The sequence below is a fragment of the Falco peregrinus genome, chromosome 5 (assembly GCF_023634155.1).
Source record: "Falco peregrinus isolate bFalPer1 chromosome 5, bFalPer1.pri, whole genome shotgun sequence".
NCBI lineage: Eukaryota > Metazoa > Chordata > Aves > Falconiformes > Falconidae > Falco > Falco peregrinus.
The window spans coordinates 26,121,564-26,140,638 of NC_073725.1; the positions used below are offsets into that span (position 1 = coordinate 26,121,564).

Genomic DNA, 19,075 nt, shown 5'->3' on the forward strand with positions numbered 1-19,075 from the left:
TGGGCTCATGTTTGCAGTTGTACCACTGCAGGTGTCTGCAAGGTGGAGAAGTTGTGTGGCCATGTGAGTGTCTTGGGGTGCCCATAACCTGTCTTGGGCAGAGGCTGGTATTCTTGGTTTGGGCAAACACTGTTCCTGTGTGTGTACGTGCTGCTTTAGCTTTTTTTTTTTTGAAAGTTGTTATTTTTTAACACTTTCCAAGTTGTGAGTTACTGCACAGTGTTGAAGTTGCAGGAGAATCCAGCTGTGCTCAGCAAAGCAATTCAACAGGGAGAGCTGGGGTTTTGTATTAGTGACTGTGCCATTTGAAGATGGTCTGGTCCCCACAATCAGAAAGCAGTTTCCTGCGATTTTTTCCCTCCTTTGAATGTGCTTTCTGAAGAAGTAAGGCTCAATACGAGTTACTCTCTTACCTGTCAGTCTGCATGTGGTAGTGTGCCAGTGAAAATTATGAAGAGACAAAACATGTTTCACTGTGCATTTTTATGTGTTACTTTTCTGCCCCTTTTAGTTTGTTTTAAATGTACAAGATAAATATTAAGTTTGATTTGCATAAGGTTTGCACGTCTCATCCTAAAATCTTGGAAAGTATTGCAGAGTGCTGTTTTAACAGCTGTTATGTTTTGTTCCAAAGGTGTCTATATTTCAGTGGCGGGTATATTTCAGTGATTCTTTTTCTCTATAGAATTTGCAGGCAAGATCTTCCAGACTGTGAAATGATTTTGCATTCGGCAGGGTACAGATGCAGATGGGCTGTCAGCTGTAATGATAACACTGTTCCTACAGCAGCAATGTACCTTGCTACAATTTAGCTTAAATTTCTTCTGAGCAAAACCTTGTTGATTTCTGCACAGAATTTGAAATTGTCTTTTGAAGCAGTGGTTTTATGCAGTTGGATGCTAGGTATTGCTCTTTGCAGAAAGGGTTCTTTGCAGACTTGTGGAGCAGGAGTTTGTTGTGGTCTTTCCTAACCTACAGCACTGACTTCGTTCTAGTGTGACGTAGTTTTCTCATTTTGAGTGCTTTTCAAGGTGACATATTTCTGTTATTCTCCCATTATAATTCCAAATAGTAAAATACTTAATTCAGGGTATCTTCTCTTGTGAAATGCCAAATTTTAACTTTGTTGAAGTCTTAAGCAAACATTTTGAGGGCTTTTATATTTTCACTAGTTTCACCACTATTCTTTCCCATTATTTTACCTTGATTTCACACTGATTGTGGTCATCAATAAAGCATGTACTGATAGAAGGTTGTGCTTCTGGTTATTCATGTTAGCTTTTTATAGTAATGGATTGACTCATTTCTTTTACAGGGTTTATTTTAAGCCTCCACACATACAATTTAGCATGTTTTAAAGCCTTGAACAGAGATTTTACACAGTTCTTAAAGTCCTAGGCAGTTCATTTTGTCAATACCCACATAATTGTCTGTTTTCATGAAAAAGCGTAACATGAGAGATTGGGGAAAAAATGCAAAAGGGAATGGTAGATGGTTAACAGCATACATCCCCGTGTATATTGTAACTTGGAGTAAGCACCCTGAGTAGCTGAATGCTGCTTTACAAGACCTGGATATGCAGGATGATAGTGTAATAGCAGTTTGTTTTCTGAATCTGTTTGATGGTTTGGTTATTAACGCTGTAGAATGTATATGTACATCTGAATTATTTATTTTGATTGTTGTGTGTATATACGAGGAGGGGATTTCTTAGAATGTAGTTAAACTATCTGGAAAACAAAAGTAACTTTTGTTAACTTTTCTCCTTTTGTAGGCTAATAACTCTGAGGCTGTCAAAAATCATGTAACCAGAACTGTAAGTAATTCCATTTTCTTTCTTTTTTTTTTTTTTTCCTTAACTTGGCCTGATTTATTTTCCTGTTTGTGGCTGCTTATTTTTATTGCATCTTCACAAAGCATTCATTGCTAGCTGTTTCCAAAGCACGTGCTTTAGTTTCTATACTGTGTGATTAATCCTTTGTTTAGGATAATTAGTGTGTGTCCCCTCCTGAGTTTATCCAGGAACAATGAACTGAACTCTGTGATCCTTATTTCTGAATCAAGCAGGGAAGAAGCGAAGAGAAATATTTAGAACTTCATAGACTGATTGTATTCAGAGGAGTTCAGAAATGCAAGAGATGATTTTTTTCAGCAGAAAGAATATTCTTGTAGTGTGGTCAATATGCAGTTGATCTTTTAGCCTTTATTTGCTCAAGTTACTGTGCCATGTTGTTTACAAAACGGATTAAATGCCCCTTTGCAACCCTTTAGAATTGCTACTGTAGTACTACTGGTACAAGTAGTATTAAATACATTTATTGAAGTGCAGTAGAACCCAGTCTTCTAAGTGATGTAGAAATTTTTGCAAATGGGAAGTATTGCACATTTCAATGCTGATAGCACTTACACTTCGAGTTTCAGCACAATTTCTGTGAAAGAAGTAAGGTGAAGAAGAGATTTCTTGAAGTTCTTTGCAGTTGCCTTTTATCAGAGATGTCAAGTTTCTTTCATTTTTAAATAAATCATGGGAGATGCCTATAGTTAAGTATCTGTTAGTAGGCAACTGTGTTGCAGGTATGTTATTCACTGCTGTAAAGATGAAGTTAACATCTGAAAAGGGGCAGAGGGAGGGACTTGCAAGATGCCTGTGGTCTTCACTAACCTGCTGTTCAATTCAAGAACAGCTCTCTATCATGATAGGTGAGCATCTATTTCACAGTGTTGGTCTTGTGTGTGTTGCATTTGTTTTGCACTGTCATCGGTGGTTTAGTGCTGCAGGCTTCTGCTGGTGCTGCTCAGTGCAGGGTGTGAAGAGTTCTGATTCTTGACTACCCATAAAAGCAGGAGACTATCACAGAGGTTGCATTTGTATTAGCAGGTATAGTTTGTTTACTTGGGGTGTCAGTAAGTATTTTTGTACAAGCGAGGCCATCTCTGTGGTTGGATCCGTGCTATTATCCACACTGTTCCAGTAAAATTATACCTATTTCTAAGTTGCTAGAGTGTATTTTATATTGACATCAGCTAAAATGTCTGGTGACAAGTTTATTTCTCCCTTCATTTCACTCTTCCTTAACTGGACAAATTAACTAAAATAAAAAAGTCAGAAAAGGGCAAACTTCTTAGTTATCTGCATGTGAATAATTGATTTTGACAGCTGCTTCTAGCGTAACAAATGTGAAGCAAAATAATGAGATACATTGTGAGGCAAATAATTGCAGATCATTTTCTATTGTTGGAAGGTTTGAGCTTTGTTGTATCTGAATACTTCAGAGGGTTCTGTTTGTGCTGGTTGCTTATTACACAAGCCCAGGTCATATGTTTTTGGGTGTTTGCTGTACATGCGGAGGTTCATGCACAGCTGTTTTGCAGCCTTAATGGCAAGCAGTGCTTTTTCAGCTCTGCCTGTTGTCCTGTATCTTTTGCATTGGTTATTATTTGACCATTATCAACTTTCCTGAAACTTTTGGTAGTTATTTTCTATGGACCAGTATACCCCAGGTGCAAAGGGTGGCGTCGGTGAGGGGCCGGGGGGTCACTGGGATATAGAAGAATGTTTCCAACTGAAACACAGTGGTAGGAACACCTATTCCCATTGGGAAAAGAGGAGGTGTAAAGCTGCAGGGCTGGGGGAATTTTAAGTGCTGTCTCCGGGCAGTGGGGCTAGGCGCAGCCATTGCTCGGGTGAGGGTCTGCAGCTCCAGTTCTGTGACCCGTGACTGCAGCACACATCCTGGCGGGGTGGTGCTGAGGGGAGGTGTGTCTCTTGTCTTCCTGCCGTTTCTTCCTTCTAAATTTGTGGCACGCTTCTCCTTTTGATTTATTAACTGAATTGAAGGAGACTGCTTTAACCAGCCTGACCCTTTTTTTGGCTCTGGGATTTCTTCTCTCTTCTCTCTCCTTTGCACCTTGCTCCATGACATCTGGTCCAGTAAAGAAAAGCTTTCTTGCTTTCTCCTAGCGACATGACTATTAATGGAGTATTTCTAATGTCAGCCCTTACTGCTTTATAGGAAAGCTATGTAAACATCAACAAAGATAATTTGGCTTGAATATCCAAAATTTTATTAGATTAATTCTAATGTTTGGGATAGTTCAGAGGCACGGATAACACTTTCTTTCTCGGGAAGTCAGAAGTGCATTTTCTTACATTTTAGAGGCCTTTCTCATGCCCCTGTGGACTGGAATCATACTTTATTTGTAAGATTAACATATTAAGAAGAAATAAATGAGGCTTCTTGTTTCAACTGAAGGCTGGCAGATGTGATTCTGCCACCTTCTGTCCAAGAATTACGTGCACAGAATTTTCTGTTAGTTAACGGGGTGCTAAATTTGTGGTGAAAGTTTGCTTCAGTTTTGATCTCTTGGCATCTTAACTAGGTCAGCGAGAAACTTGGGAGATTACTTCTGAAGTCTTTCCCTCTGACACTACGTTTTTTCTTTCTGCTGTGGACATTGCTGTATCTTTTTACAGAGTGAGGCGGTAGAGCACAGACATACAGGAGCTTTGCATTAGGTGCTGCTGGGTCGTGCTCTGCAGGACTTCCACAGATGCTCATAACATAGTAGGTGCAAATTAATGCAGAAACCTTTGCACTCTGCTGTGTCTGTTGTGCTGAACAACATTGCCCATGGGTAGTACTCATCCAGGAAGCTGTTTCAAAGCTCTGGAGTAATTATGAAACTTTGCTACAACTGGAGCTGGAGCACATGTATTATTTTAGTCAGTTGAGGTAAACTCCTCACTTAACATGGTAATACTTAAATACGGCTGTAGTAAGTTTCCCCATAGGTTTGCAGTGGAACACAGTTATTCGAATGTTGACATGACTTCGTTTACCCAGGGAGGTGTGCTCCTGGTCTCGGTGTGCAAGAAACACTTAGCAGCACTTAAGTGTAGCTGAGGGCTGGGTGCTAGCCTCGCAAGGCTTGGTGTGAACCTGTAGTCTTGAGACATGGTAGGACTAAGGCTTCAGAAGTATTACGATTTTCCAAATGAGAATATGTGTATCTGTAAAATTGTATGTGAAGTAAAACATCAATTGTGATTCATTCTCACTTGAATTGGACTTTATATGCGTCCAGTATTCTCTCCTAAAGAGCTCTTTGTAGCAAAAATCTGCTATGTGCCTTCTCTCTGTTACAAATTCCAGTTTTTTAGAAGAAGATAAAAGAATGGCTAGAAGACCCAGCTGTACCATGAGCTTTCAAGCTGTGAGCAGGTCTGCTTTGCTGAATTGAAGTGAGCAGGAAGGTGATCTTTGCACCTGGGTTAGCTCCTCGTTGCCCTGGCAGAGTGGTAGCTGGAAGGTCCGTATGTGCCCCACAGACTTAATAAAGATGCGCTGGAGTACGAAGCCGCACATAAACTTGTGTGGGGGAGCTTGGCTTGTCTTGGCTGAAGTGCTGTAGGGAAGAACTGTGGGAGCAGCTTTGCTAGCAGTGAAGAGCCAGGGGAGTTTTTGGCAGGGAGACAGCAAGCTGGAATTTGTAATTTCTGCAGACGCCGCTACTTGTGAGGGGGACATTTGTCCGGACTCTTGCTGTTGCACTACATGGGAACAGTTCATTCTTACAAAACAAAAATAAAATGTATGGCCAAACAAATAGCTGTTTGCAGTAGAAATACTGGTAAATCTCTTCTGCAGAGAGTCAGCTCCCAAGAAGAATTTTTAAATTATTTTTTTTGAAAAATATTTACTGCAAGAATAGATACACGGTAACAGACACATTTGTATTCACAAGGCATGAATCTTTGTTTTCCGCATTAGGAATCATTCTAAAGCCAGAGGCCAAAAGATTATGCAAATTTTGGTTCTCATCCAAGATATCCAAACATGTGTTTCATTGCAGCTTCTAAAAGCAGCTACTCTGTCAGTGGGAGTTATTGTGGTGGCGTGGTCCAACGATCAGTGTAGTTCATTGTCCTGTCTTTTCTGCAGTACCACAGAGTGTATAGAAATGTTACACTGTGCCTTAGAATAGGTTAGAGAATTTCTTCTGATTCCTCTCCGTGGCTTGGGGAATGAAAATACCATTACAAATTTGGTTAAAATGCATTCGGGTCTCCCACTGATCAGTCTCTCTATTCATATTCTTATTTGTGGCTGTTTGAATGGTGGACAATTGTGTGTAATAAAATTTCATAAGCTAATTAAAAGCTGTGTGAAATGCATGTAATTTTGACAGATAGCTAATCAAGTTTTCTGATGCTTATATCAACATTAAAAATAGGCACAAATTAAATATTTATTCCCAAATAGATAGATGTTGTTCTTTAGGAGTATGTCCTGATACTGTTAAGTCACAGATTACTCGTTGATTCACATTTCAGATAGTTGTAGTTTCTACTCGTTGATCCTGACACTTGCTAATGCTCCCACCCAAGAAGCCCAGGAGAGAAAGAGCTGAGCAGCGTGAGTGCATGTCATACCCTGCAGCTGTGAGTTTTCAGAGGTGCAGTTCTTCAGGGGAGCATACAGTTGATGTACAGGTGTCTCAGCTGTTTAAAACAACTCAGTCCTTGAAACCAGTAGCTCTTAAATTCTGTTGAGATCGCTTTTAAGTTGATACTATATTTTTATATCATGGTTCAGTGCCAGGAACGGGGCCTTGGGAAAGGCTACTGAATGTCTTTTTGTTTGGCTTCCTTAGCCTGACTTTGATTCTAGTTTTGAAAGGGGTGAGTCATTACCCCACCTGGTATTTCTAAGACCATGTGTAGCCCACATGTCTATTTTTACTTTGGCTTTGGAAACTAGCAGTTTACATACTAAGTTTTTTATATTTTTTTTCCCCCAGAGATATCATATGAAAGATAGTAAATCAGTGTACTGATAAAATGAGCATAAATTTATCTGGGGCAAAGCTGATCTCCCTTCACCCTTTGTCCCCTTCTGTGATCTTTCTGGTCTCTGAAGTTCTGCTACAGAGGACTTTAGCCTGTGGAGTATGTAAGCCTGACAGCCAGAACCCAAGTTCCTTTAGTTGGTTCTTGCAAAGACTGAGGCTGATAATCTTGCTGAGATAGAAGATTTTTTTACAAATATGATTTAATTTTTTTGTTATTTATTTATTTTTACAGGCATTATTTTTCACTTGATTGTCCCTGTTTCTTTCCTCGACAGGCAGCCTGTCGTCATAGGCGAAGGGATGAAGGCTTAGCAGAGAGGTTATTTCTTATTCCTTCTGTTTCTGGACTAGTGCAGAAGGTGTGTCTCAATGCCACCCCAGTGCCACACTGTGCAAGGTGGCTGGTACTATACCTCATGTCATGGTTTTGCTCTGAAGCTGTGGAGAGGCTGGGAGGGAGATTGCAAAGGTCTGAGATGCAGCCTGCTGCCTGGGGCAGCACAAGCTTGCAGTGTGAGGCAGACCAGGCAATCCACAGGCAGGTTCACCCTCTGTGCTGTCAGGGGAAGGTGAATAAATAGGACTCAAAAGCCTGTATTGTCCAAGCTATGCTTTAATCGCTGTCTCGCCCACTTCCTCTGCTGCCATCACCCGCAGGCTGTTCTGGGAACCTTACCTTCTCATAACTATTATGACCTGGTGAAAATGATGTCGAATTAAATATGGGCCTGTTTCTTAGCTTCTGAATCACGTCTAGGCTGTGCTGGGCTCTGGGGTGGTCTCATCTGAGGACTGTGTTTTTGAGAAAGTTGGAATAGCAAGCTGTGCAGTGTGGACTAGATGCAGGAGCCGAAGATGGTAAAAGCAGCAGTAAGGAGGATGTCAAAGGAAGGAGTTGTACGGCTTGAGTTTTCACTGAAAAGGGCAGTGACGTAGTGCCTTGGATACAACGAATTCGCTTATTAGTATCGGTCTGTGGCTGGAGAGGAGGCCGATGTCTTTTGAGAAGCAATTGCTTCCCCCTGCTGGCTTTCCTGCAACTGCAGCTAAGTTTGTCTGACCAAAAGGCTCTTTGCACTTTTTACATAGGGGTAACATTTATCTGTTATTGTTTTGGGATTGATCTGATGTTTGGGATATAAAAAAATCCTTAAAACTGAATGAGTGGGTAAATGGGAGGTGTTTTCTGTTTTCAAAACTCTTCCTCAGCTGACTGGTTACGCTATCTGCATTGCCAGGTAGTCCTGGGGAAGCAGGGGAACAGGAATTGTGGGGAGAAGCTCAATGAAGAGTAATCTCAGGGTGGTCTGTCCTACTGGCAACAAATCAAATGCTAGTTCTGCTGCATCTAACTCTGAATTTTTAGCCAGCTGTGGTTAAATACCCTGTTTTGAGCCATTATTTTTCATTCCCCTTCATCTTCTTTCCTGCTGTTGATTGATAGGAAATGAAAATCCTGTCTTGTTTGGCAAGTTTTTCTGTGTAATTGTCCACCCTGGGAGATGCCAGGTGGCGTTTGCTGTCTTGGAAGATCAGCCAAATGTTTTGCCATTGTCCCTCCTGTGTGCAAGGAGGCAGAAAATAGCAGATTTGTTTTTTTACTTGGATGGAGATAATTTGCCTTTATGGATAGTCTGTCCTGTGCTGTTAAATCCAGTGCCTGATGAAACTTGTATTCTGCTGGTAGGTGTGTATGGTTTGGTTCAGAAGCAGAAGAATCCCTTCTTACCAGTGAAATGACCCTGATACTGCACAGAAATGTTGGGGGAAAAACAAATAAGAAAGAGAGGCAGTTACAGAAGTTGAAGATTGGTTTTAATTGACTATTAAACCTGAATTCAGACAGAAGCATGATAAGATACAGCTCCAGTTTACAGATAGCCTGTTGTGAGAAATGCTGTAACAGCTTATTCATGTGTTTGAGAACACATCCTAGGGGTGTGTTGCATAAATGGTATGTTTCCTCAAACCTCAAAAAAACGTTTCCTCAAACCTTTAAGAAGCTTCTTTCAGTAACCCTTTTGCCTCTGTAGTAACTCATGGATAGTGTCTTTGTTGGATTTTGCTGACTATTTTAACTGTGAGGAGAAAAGTTAGTGGTGTAGTCATTGATAACTGATAAAAAAAACCAACCAAGAAGTAAAAAGGAAAACTGAAGAAAAAAAGAATACATCTAGATACAAGATAATTAAGCCATGGAAGAGAGGAAGAAGTGATTATGATCTGGAGAACATGCAGAGAAACGGAGGTGTGTCCTTGACAGTCCATTTGCCAACAAGTCATTGACCGTAGTCAACATATAATGTACAAGGTGATCTTAACCTTACGACGGATTAAGTAAAATTTAGTTGTTCGATGCACCGTACATAGGCAATGGGAAGTTTCATGGTCTGAATCAAAGCATCTTCTGAAGATGGTAGGGCTCTCTTGATTTTGAGAGCTGTCCAGAATTTGTATAAAAGTGTACCTGTAATGACAAACTGCAGAGTCTTGCAGCTATTTGAGACCTTGCAATGAAACGTGACAACCAGGTGAGGTGGCTACTTGAATAAAATGCCTTTTCAAACAGCAGTGGTAATTTAACTTTGAAGTTGCACCAGCTGTTGAATTGTGGAAGTTGTTAGGATTATCCCTTTTTGTACACAGAGCAGGAAATGGTCTATAGTACCATGCATGTCAGTAGGTGACGTGGCAAGCATGCAGCAAATACAGATCTCACAGGTGTTTTTTTCTGACAGTGGTTTGCATTATGTTGTTGTTCATATGTTTATATGCTGTGTGCTACTAGGTTATATGCTAGTATATATGCTACAGCAGTGGGCAAGAGAGAATGATTTCATCATGTGTTTTCTTAGCAGAGGAAGCCACTAAGTGACTGATTATTCAGGTTACAGGGAGGTTTAGTCATAAAACATATTAAAAAATGGTGGAAGTACTCTACGGAATGGCTACATCTGTGTGACACACAGGGGCTAAGGAAGTAGAGAGAGAGGCATGTTCTGCTAATTGCCTCCTGGTTATGAAACCAAAACGTGCTGAAAGCTTTGTCTTGAATTTCAGTTATTAGGTATTTACTTGTTTTGGCATGCATGGTGTATTACCTACAGCCTTTAAAATCCTAAGAAAGAATTGAGTAAAAAGAAGCTGAAAACATCGTTAAGTTTCCTCGTTTTCTGTTGTCTAAGACAGGAGCTAGTGGAACTGGGACCAAGCACCACAGGGGGAGGGGCACCTTATGCCATCAGATGCGCTTTCACAGTTGCCAGAAAAACTCATTTCCAGAAATTTTGGAAGAAAACATGCCACTTGCATGCTTATATGTGTCCTAGCTGTTCCCAGATTTGGATATACAGCATCACTGTATGGAAAGTTCTAGTTGTAAGGCCTCTTGCATTCAAACACCATTTATTTGGTTTGGAAACCTTTGTTGTGTGTGTAGCCAAAATAGGTAGGGTTTAGTGGCTTTCCAGCTCTTACCCTTCATCTAAATAAGCTTTTCTGTGCATTTTTCTGTGTAGTAGGTATAAATTCAGGGCGGGAAGACAACTGAATACTACTTCTCTTACAGAGTTAATGATACATGATATGAAATTGAACTTCTGATTTTCTGTATAGATATATCTAAATGTAAAGTAAATATTTTTATGTAGTTGTATTTAACGTTAGTATAGTAATAGCTTTGTTTTTCCAAAAATCATCCTGGAAGGAAGGAATACTGACCCCTCTAGATGTCTCTGTTTCTCTCTGCTCCTCAGAGAGCTTGGGTGACTGTCACATTGGAGCTTAATTCCGAGACAGCTAAAATGGGGGGAGAAAAATTCTATTACGAAGGCTCGGGGGGAGAACATTTTGACACTTTTTAATGCACTGTTATTATTACCAAACAAATGGAGCTACAAAGGACACATGTGAAGGTCTCATAAAGGGAAACTATTGCAGCTCAGGTTTCTGTTCAAACTCCCAGGACTCTAATACTGGAATAAATTTGGTATATTTTTTCAATGTTGTCCTAAGAAAGTCACTTGAGAGGAACTTAACTTTTGCAGGTTTATACAGAAATTGAAGCTCCCTCTTCTCAGAAGTCCATAAATGTTTTCCTAATCCTAATGCAGTTATTAAGGAGAGCACAAAAGGCAACCAGTCCTTCTCTGGCAGTAGTGAGCTGGAAAAGGTAGTAGTAAGTCCATATTAATAGCTGGCCATAACCTGGCTATAACCACAATGTTTGCAGTCAAAACATAAAGCAGTGGTCCTCTTATCCTATTGTTGGTGTGGTTTTGCACAGTATGGACATAATAAATGAGGAGAAAAGGCAGGATCATTGACATCAGCAAGGAAGGTACTTGATTTGCTGCTCTGCTTGCTTTCTTCCAGAATTCCAGCAGTGCTTCGAAGGACTCCTCTTTCAGTTGTGACAAAGGATCACGGCAAGTATTTCTTCTATATTTTGTGTAGTAGTGTCACATAATGCTGTGGTGGGTTTGGGTGTTGTTAGTTGTGGCTGTGATTTCTGTGAGTTCAGTCTTCTGCAAGACATGTCCTGCTGTGCAAGGACCATTTTTACAATCCCTGTCTGAGAAAGCAACTGGGCATCTTTGCTGAGCTTTTAACTTCATGGCTGTATCCTCTGATTATTCTGTTAAGGAGGATAAGGTAAGGTGCCTGGCTGTGCTCTCAGCCTGGGAAAGAAAGGCAAGTCAGTATCTGGAGACTAACCTGTGAGATTAATTGCATTACATTGGTGTCTGTTGCAGTTTGGGGACTGGTTTTGGATTCGCTTCAGTGCTACTCAGAGCAGATATCAAGATGATATCTATCAACAGTGTTTTACAGGTCACTGATGAATCTACCAATTTGTAAAGCATTTGCAGAATTCTACCGAAAAGATTTGTGGAGACATAAGTACCTATATGGTTTTTATTTAACTCCCAGATTTGTTGCACTAGTTTTACTGCCTTTCTATATTATTGGTTGCAGAGATTTTTTCACTATAGTTTTAATGTGGACAACCCTGTTTGGCTAACTCCATTTGTGTACTGAACTGAATAATTTGAGCTCTGTAGGCATTTAATAAGTTGCAATTGTAATGAAAATACTGGAAACATCAGATGTTTGACTCTGCGAGTCGAAGTTGCAGTTTCTTCTCATTAATATGCTATATTTGTTCTCAGCTGCTATGCTCTGAACTGCCACATCTAATTTCTTCACAGAAGTGCAGACTTTGATCACATTATGGAGGAAGGCTATGAACTTGACCTCACTTACATCACAGAGCGGATCATTGCTGTATCCTTTCCTGCTAGCTCTTCTGAGGAAACATACCTTCACAATCTACAAGATGTAACTCGAATGCTCAAATCCAAACATGGGGATAATTACTTGGTACGTGTAGGATCAGTGTTTTGTGATACATCATTTTCTGTCCTGCAGAAAGACCACTTGTAGGTCCACATTACCATTACAAACTGAAAGTCACTCATCTAAAACCTCTTTGGTCCACCTTTACAGCTTTGCAAGCAAGAGAAAGATTTTCAGTAGTGTTCTAAGCACTAAGTACTAAAAGCACTTTTCTGCTGGTGGCACTGCAGTCGCTGTTGTGATAGCACGTAATCAAATGCTGTAGAATAATTAAACTATTTTCATTGTCCAAAGCAGGCTTTTGAAAGGTACATACCCTACAATGTGGAGTGTGTTCTTTTGTCTAGCAGCGGCTACATCTGGGTCCTCAACTGGGTATCTGATGGTCTCTCATCGTCACGGCTGTCTCTATATTGTGAAGCAACATGAAAAGTAGGGTTGCTGTTTGTGTGTTTTGTCCAGCTCTTTCTTATTAACTTGATTTAGATGCATTTTTTTCTCTGCTGTTTGATTTTTCTGTAGGGACTGTAAGCAAATATATAATGAGCTCCGTGTGCAAAATTTTTTTTAAATGATGATGCAATCTGTTAATCTCCTGTGCTCTTTTCTGGCTAATGCATCTAAACTCTGTGGCATGTATTGTCTCAGCTTGTTCTGTGAAGGTGAATTTAAAACAGGGACGATATTTTATTTGCTTTTGTCTTCTATTGTCTTTTTAGGTAGCATGTGTGAACTATTATAAGGAAATCTGTGGCTTTGGGGGCATGTACTTGACTTGAGGTGGAAATTTAGTTTCTGGAAAGATTCCACCTAATGATTTAAATACATTTATCTTTTGCTCACAAACTGAGGTGTCATAGAAGCATTATGAAGCAGCTGTTGTCCTCAAGTTGCACTTGTAGTACTTGTAATGTGGTCTGATGTCCTCAGGATGCTGCTTTCTTCTTGCCCTTGACTCCCCTCCTATCAGGCGCTGGTATCTTGTAAGGCACAAGACAGTAACAGTTTGAAGGTGACCTGTATGTAAAGCTTTACTGGTTCAAATTTGCCTGTTCTCCATGGCCTTTGCCATGTGACAGCAGTGTTTTGGTATTTATGAAATAAGCTTGTAGTCTCAGTCCAGTTAAATCTCACCGAATACCTGTTTGTATTACAAATATCTGGTATATGGTGAGCCTTGTTTAGGGTGCCGTCACTCTATGTGCGATTGCAGTCAGTTTCTCTGTCAAAGTTTAGAACTGTAGGGTCTTTTGGGGTTTGTTTTATCTTTGTTCTATTTATTAATTTATAGTCTAATGAGTACTTTGGAAATTGGCTGGCTTGGTCAAAAGGGGGTTTGATGCCATCTGCTCCAAATGAGTTTCTGTAAATTTGTAAGATAACCTGGCAAACCACAGCTACGCTGTAGATCCAGAGAGCTCATTTTTAAACTATCATTTGTTTATTGTGTTTCAAAGACCGGTCTGCTTAAGAGGCATGTGTATAGCAGCAGCAGCAGCCACCCCGACACACACCCCCACCCCAAGAGAAGTATGCAAGTGAGCAGTGCTGCTGAGGTTGATAAGAAGTTTTACTCTTTCATTGGGTCAGGGTCTCAGCTAGCAGAATGTATACTGCAAATCAGCATTTGTCATTTCTTAGCTGTTCTCCCTCTGGATTTTTATGTATGTTAAATTGTTGCTACTATAGTTGATGGTAAGGACAGAGAAGGAGGAATGGTGCACCCAAAGCATTGAGTTGTTGCCTGTTTGAGGCTTTGTTATGAAGAGTATGAACAAAAACTCTTTAAGTATCACATTTCCCCTAACAGTAGAGGATTATACTTTGACAGTCTAAGACTAGAGTCCTTAATAGAGAGATGGAAGTCTATCCAGAGCTTGCAGTGAGTTTTTCTCTGCTTTGTTGTCCTAAAAAAAAAAAGTTTCCTAGAAGACTTTGGTTCCTAGAAGAAATGTGACTTTTCTCCAACAGACAAAAAAACTTCAAAAATGAATTTTTGTAGTACCTGTGTAGTACCACCATCAGTTTATTCTGGTTTTATGTGTGTGGCTTAGTCAGCAAGAGGGAAGTCACGTTATGTTGAGAAATTAAAGATGATGTTACTCCGAAAGAATCCAACGATATGTCAAAATTCATTCATGCAGAGTTGTAAAAGCCTGTTCTTAGAAAGCTGATAGCTTTTAGAAATTGGCTGTTACAACAAGCAAACTTTTATGTCAAATGTAGCAAAAGACTTTTTCAATCATAAAATAGAACAATTTAGGTTGGAAAAGACACTTAATATCATAGAGTTCAACTGTTAACCTAACACTGCCCTGTCTGCCACTAACACGTGTCCCTAAGTGCCACATCTACATGTCTTTTAAATACCTCCAGGGGCGGTGACTCAGCTTCCCTGGGTAGCCTGTTCCAATGCTTGACAACCCTTTCAGTGAAGACATGTTTCCTCATGTCTGATCTAAACCTCCCCTGGAGCATCTGGAGGCCACTCTCTTTCATGCTTATTACTGTTTGATATTAATCATGGATTCTCAGAATCACTGGATTAGAGAAAAGAAAGAAATGAGAGATATGAAATATTCTATAATACATCTGTTAATAAAGTAGTTTTTAAGGTGGCCGAGACACAGTAGTGCATTGATAAGTTTACTTTTGTGCAGCACATTCTCTTTGATGGATTCTTTCTGCAATAAAAGTTTATTTGAAACCCCAAACCTTTCATAAGTAAGGAGGCTTAAAGGATAGACTGAAATGTCCTTTTATTTCTTAATAAAATTGTCTCTTGGTTACGAAGGAATGCATATGTTGTTGCACAATTCAGAGGCTCCATTCCAAGTGAGTGCTGTTTTACGCTGGTACTTTCCAAATACAAACAGTGAAAACATCTGTCAGACAGCAAAAAGCAGTGTAAATGGCACAGTTGCTGTCAATTGAAAAATTCAGTTTGCAAAAATAAACTCACCATTATGTTGCTGTTTTGATCAGCTTCATCAGGAATGTATTTGTCATGCTATTTTGACTCAAACTTTTGCCATGCATTGCACTTGTAGAGCGGCATAATGCACAGTCATTCAGATATTTTGAGCTTTTGACTAAAAGCAATCCATGATAAGCTTGTCTGTAGACTTCTGATTTTGTGTTCATTTCCTAAAACTGAATGTTTTTTTGTTTAAAATAGATAAATATGTATGGTTTTTTTGGTGTCTTGGACAGGTTTTATTGCAGTGTTTATTGCTTACAGTTGACAAAGCAGTTCTCTTGATACTGATTTAGAGTGGTAATAAATGAGCAAGTTACCATACTCCTGTCTGCTGCTGTATTAGTGTGCTCCAACTACATTTTTATCCACAGTGACCAAAAGCTAATAAAGTTTTTTGTGGAGTAAACTATTCTAAAATAGCTAGAGAGGTATCTACACAGGGGTGTACACAGCAGCTGATGAACAGTAACTCATTTATGTCAAAGGCGTAAAGAATCTGAAAGTAAATACTGTTAATTGTCTAAATTCATGGTCAGTTCTTTTGAAAAAGTGAGACAAACCCCCAAAGCCACTGCTACAATTTATATATTTATATTTCAGTGGTTACACTGCAGTCTTAGCATATTCATATTTGTTGCTGGGTTAGATTAATATCACTGCTGTGCATTTCCTTGGTCCTGCATGTATAAATGATGAGGTAACACTAGTGTGTTGCTGTCACTTTACTGGTTGGAACTATTTGTTAATTTTAGCTTATGTCTTGTTTTGGCCACCTTCCTCTTTGCCCTGCTCTTTATTCAACACAGGGCTACCATTGTTTTCAGCTAGGAGTTTGCTGTCACCTGGTAGAAGGGTTTTGCTGGCCTGCTTTCCCAGCCTGTTCTCCTTAATGCAATGGGCTGTAGACTGGTGAATCATTCCCAGTCAGTACTTTCCGTTGTGTGAGCACAGTTCATGTATTGCTTTCCAAAATTGTCAGCTACATGCTATTTGTTTCTGTTCTTTGGTATGGGATTTTCTATTTCTGGTCATCTGACGAAGAAGCCGACCAAATCCAAGACCCTTTAGTACCTTCACAAGAGTCTCTTTCTCCAGTTAAAAGGTCTCCTTATTTTTGTTCTATGGTGTTGCTTAACATTCAGCAGAGTGAGAGAACTAATATTATCTTAATAGTAAAAGCTACTTCCCAGTTCAATATTAAATCATATGGGAAGGGGGGAGGGGGACGTTTTTTCTCTGCTCTGTATGAGGGGGAAGTGTTTCTTTTTCCCTGCTTATCTTAGTTCATTTTTATTCATTAGATGAAGTTGTAAAATTTAGGGCAAAATCATTTTAAGTTTCATAGAACTAAAGGGTAATGTGCCTTTCTTGTACCAGAATGGGTAGGTTAGGATATGCCAAAAAGGGGCTAAAAAGGATGGAGTTAATCTTCACCTGTGTCATGGGTTAACCCCAGCTGGCAACTAAGCCCCACGCAGCCACTCGCTCTCTCCCCCCCAGTGGGATAGGGGAGAGAATCAGAAGAGTAAAGGTGGGAAAACCCGTGGGTTGAGATAAAGACAGTTTAATGGGTAAAGCAGGAGCCGCGCGCACAGCACGGCAAAAGGGGGGGTTCACCCACCGCCTCCCATGGGCACGAGGGGCTCAGCCCCCCTCCTGGCAGCAGGGCTCCCGCATGCCCAGCGGGGGCTTGGGAAGGCAAACGCCGTCACTCTGAATGTCCCCCCCTTCCCTCTTCTTCCCCCAGCTTTGTGCTGAGCATGGTGTCCTATGCAACAGACCCTATGCATGGGTCTGCTGGGGGCAGCTGTCCCAGCCGTGCCCCTCCCAGCCCCTTGTGCCCCCCAGCCTGCTCGCTGCGGGTGGGGTGAGAGGCAGAACAGCCCTCGGCTCTGTGCAGGCACCCTCAGCAGTAATGAAAACATCTCTGCGTTATCAACGCTGTTCCCAGCACAGATCCAAAACATAGCCCCGTAGTAGCTGCTGCGAGGAAAATTAACTCTGTCCCAGCCACAACCAGCACAGTGACATCTATTCATAGTATATGCTTTGCTTCTCTTCAAAGACTTTGGTGACCTCTTGTTTTGTTGTTGTATGTGAAATGTTGGTTTCTGTACCTTCTGGTGTGTATTCTGAGCTGATAGGACTCCTGGGGTATCTCAGTTTGGTCTCTGTAGCTCGACAGGGACTTGGGTGCAGCAGCGCCTTTGAGTTCAGTATGTGATCCAGCAGTGACAAATACCTGTCATGAACAGGGCTCTGTCTGGGGACACTGGAATTTTAAACTAATCTTACATACAAATACAAGAAGAAAGATGAATAAAAAAGACTTCTCACCAAATAGCACTTTTTTTTGTGTGTGTGTGTGTAAAATTTTAGGTAATTGACCTCTTAACATATCTTTAACGCTGATTTTAAGAATCCTGTACTGAGAAATACAACTATCCACTAAAATGTTTTGTAAATGTTAAGACTGATAGAAAATTACAGAATTTTTTGTGAGTCAGTTGTATAAGACACTTGTGGTTTCATTCCTGTTAAATTACAGTTGGTATTTCTGGAAGGATGACTGTAGTCTTAATTGGAAATGTTGGTATATCTTTCTGATCCCAAATAATACAGTCATCGCACACATGAATTTTTGATTGCTCTTTAGCTTTTCATCAGTAATCTATTTAAAATGCAAACAATATCTTGGAATAAAGACCATGTTCCTAATCATATAAAGATGTTCTATGCTTTCTTTGGGGTTTTGAGGTTAATGAGTGGTGTACATCCTTTATGCTTGATGTCATGTGTGATTCCAGAACCTTAGGCAGCTTGAAACAGAACCTGTTTCTTGGGTACTTTGTTAATTTGGGGATTTCTTCCTCCTTTGGATGAATTTCTTGTTCAGAAAGTGTACTTTTTCCTAAACATGCTATAATGTCTTCCTGCTTCCGCTGTGTTGGGGTTTCATATTCGACTTAAGTAACACATCAGTGAGCAGCTGGCACCAGCTTGTAGAAGCAAAATGATGTTGTTTCTTCAGCCTGTTTGTGTCTTGGCTCCTTTGATGAGGCTGCTGCTGAGAGTGCTGAATACTGCCAAACATGATGATACACCTCAGAAAAGGGTTCTTAAATTGACCTTGGGTAGTAGTAAACTGTATAATGGACCTCTTGACCTCTCTCTCGTATTTACGGTCTGTTTATCTCGTTCTGGCAGTGCAGTGAGATGGTTAAAATGATTGTGAATGTCATCTATACACATCTATACACTCATTGTGATGTGAAATAGCCAGGCCATGAAAGAGAATCTGCCTCAATAGCATCGCTTCAGTTGTTGAGCATTGATATTTCACCTTTTTGTTATTGATTGCTACCGATTTAAAGTACTTCCTAATGGAAGTCAGATATACTTGTATAGGCTGCTTTATTTTTATTTATGTTCATTTAGCAGTCTGTCTCTTTAACTGTTCCTTGTGAAGCACTGAGTGCATGATCGCCAACTGCTGGGTTGACAGAGGAGCTCAAGATCTCACAGGCTAAGCTGTAGTTAAACAGTTATGCCATATCTACCCTGTGAAGTTTGAAAAGACCAATGTTTTCTCACCAGGCACTCAAATTCAAACATTTCAGGCCGTAGCACCCTCCCAGACTTTTCTGTATTAAATCTCATGCTGTGCAGTTATTTTGCGTGTGCCCAGGTCTCTCAGTATACCTCCGACTAAAATAAAGCCATGTGAAATAAATGAAACACAGCAGAATTTTAATTGTCCTGTTTCAAAATGTGCATTTAGTTTCATCTTCAGTTTTAGCATGTATTAACTGAATACCTAAAATACATTTGCTAGTGCTACTTGACTTCACGTTAATTTAGTTTACTAAAACAGTAGGCAATCCT

At 40.2% G+C, this 19,075-nt stretch overlaps 1 protein-coding gene across 13 annotated transcripts in view; it reads left to right on the top strand.

The window, feature by feature from the left end:
- The window catches only part of TNS3 (tensin 3), a 282,225-nt gene that overhangs the window by 153,957 nt on the left and 109,193 nt on the right, over positions 1-19,075 (top strand). For all 13 annotated transcript variants that reach the window (XM_055807042.1, XM_055807046.1, XM_055807043.1 and 10 more), the window contains 3 exons: positions 1,775-1,816; positions 11,227-11,279; positions 12,063-12,234. In XM_055807042.1, the coding sequence (XP_055663017.1) occupies positions 1,775-1,816; positions 11,227-11,279; positions 12,063-12,234 (267 nt within the window). The remainder of the gene's footprint in view (positions 1-1,774; positions 1,817-11,226; positions 11,280-12,062; positions 12,235-19,075) is intronic.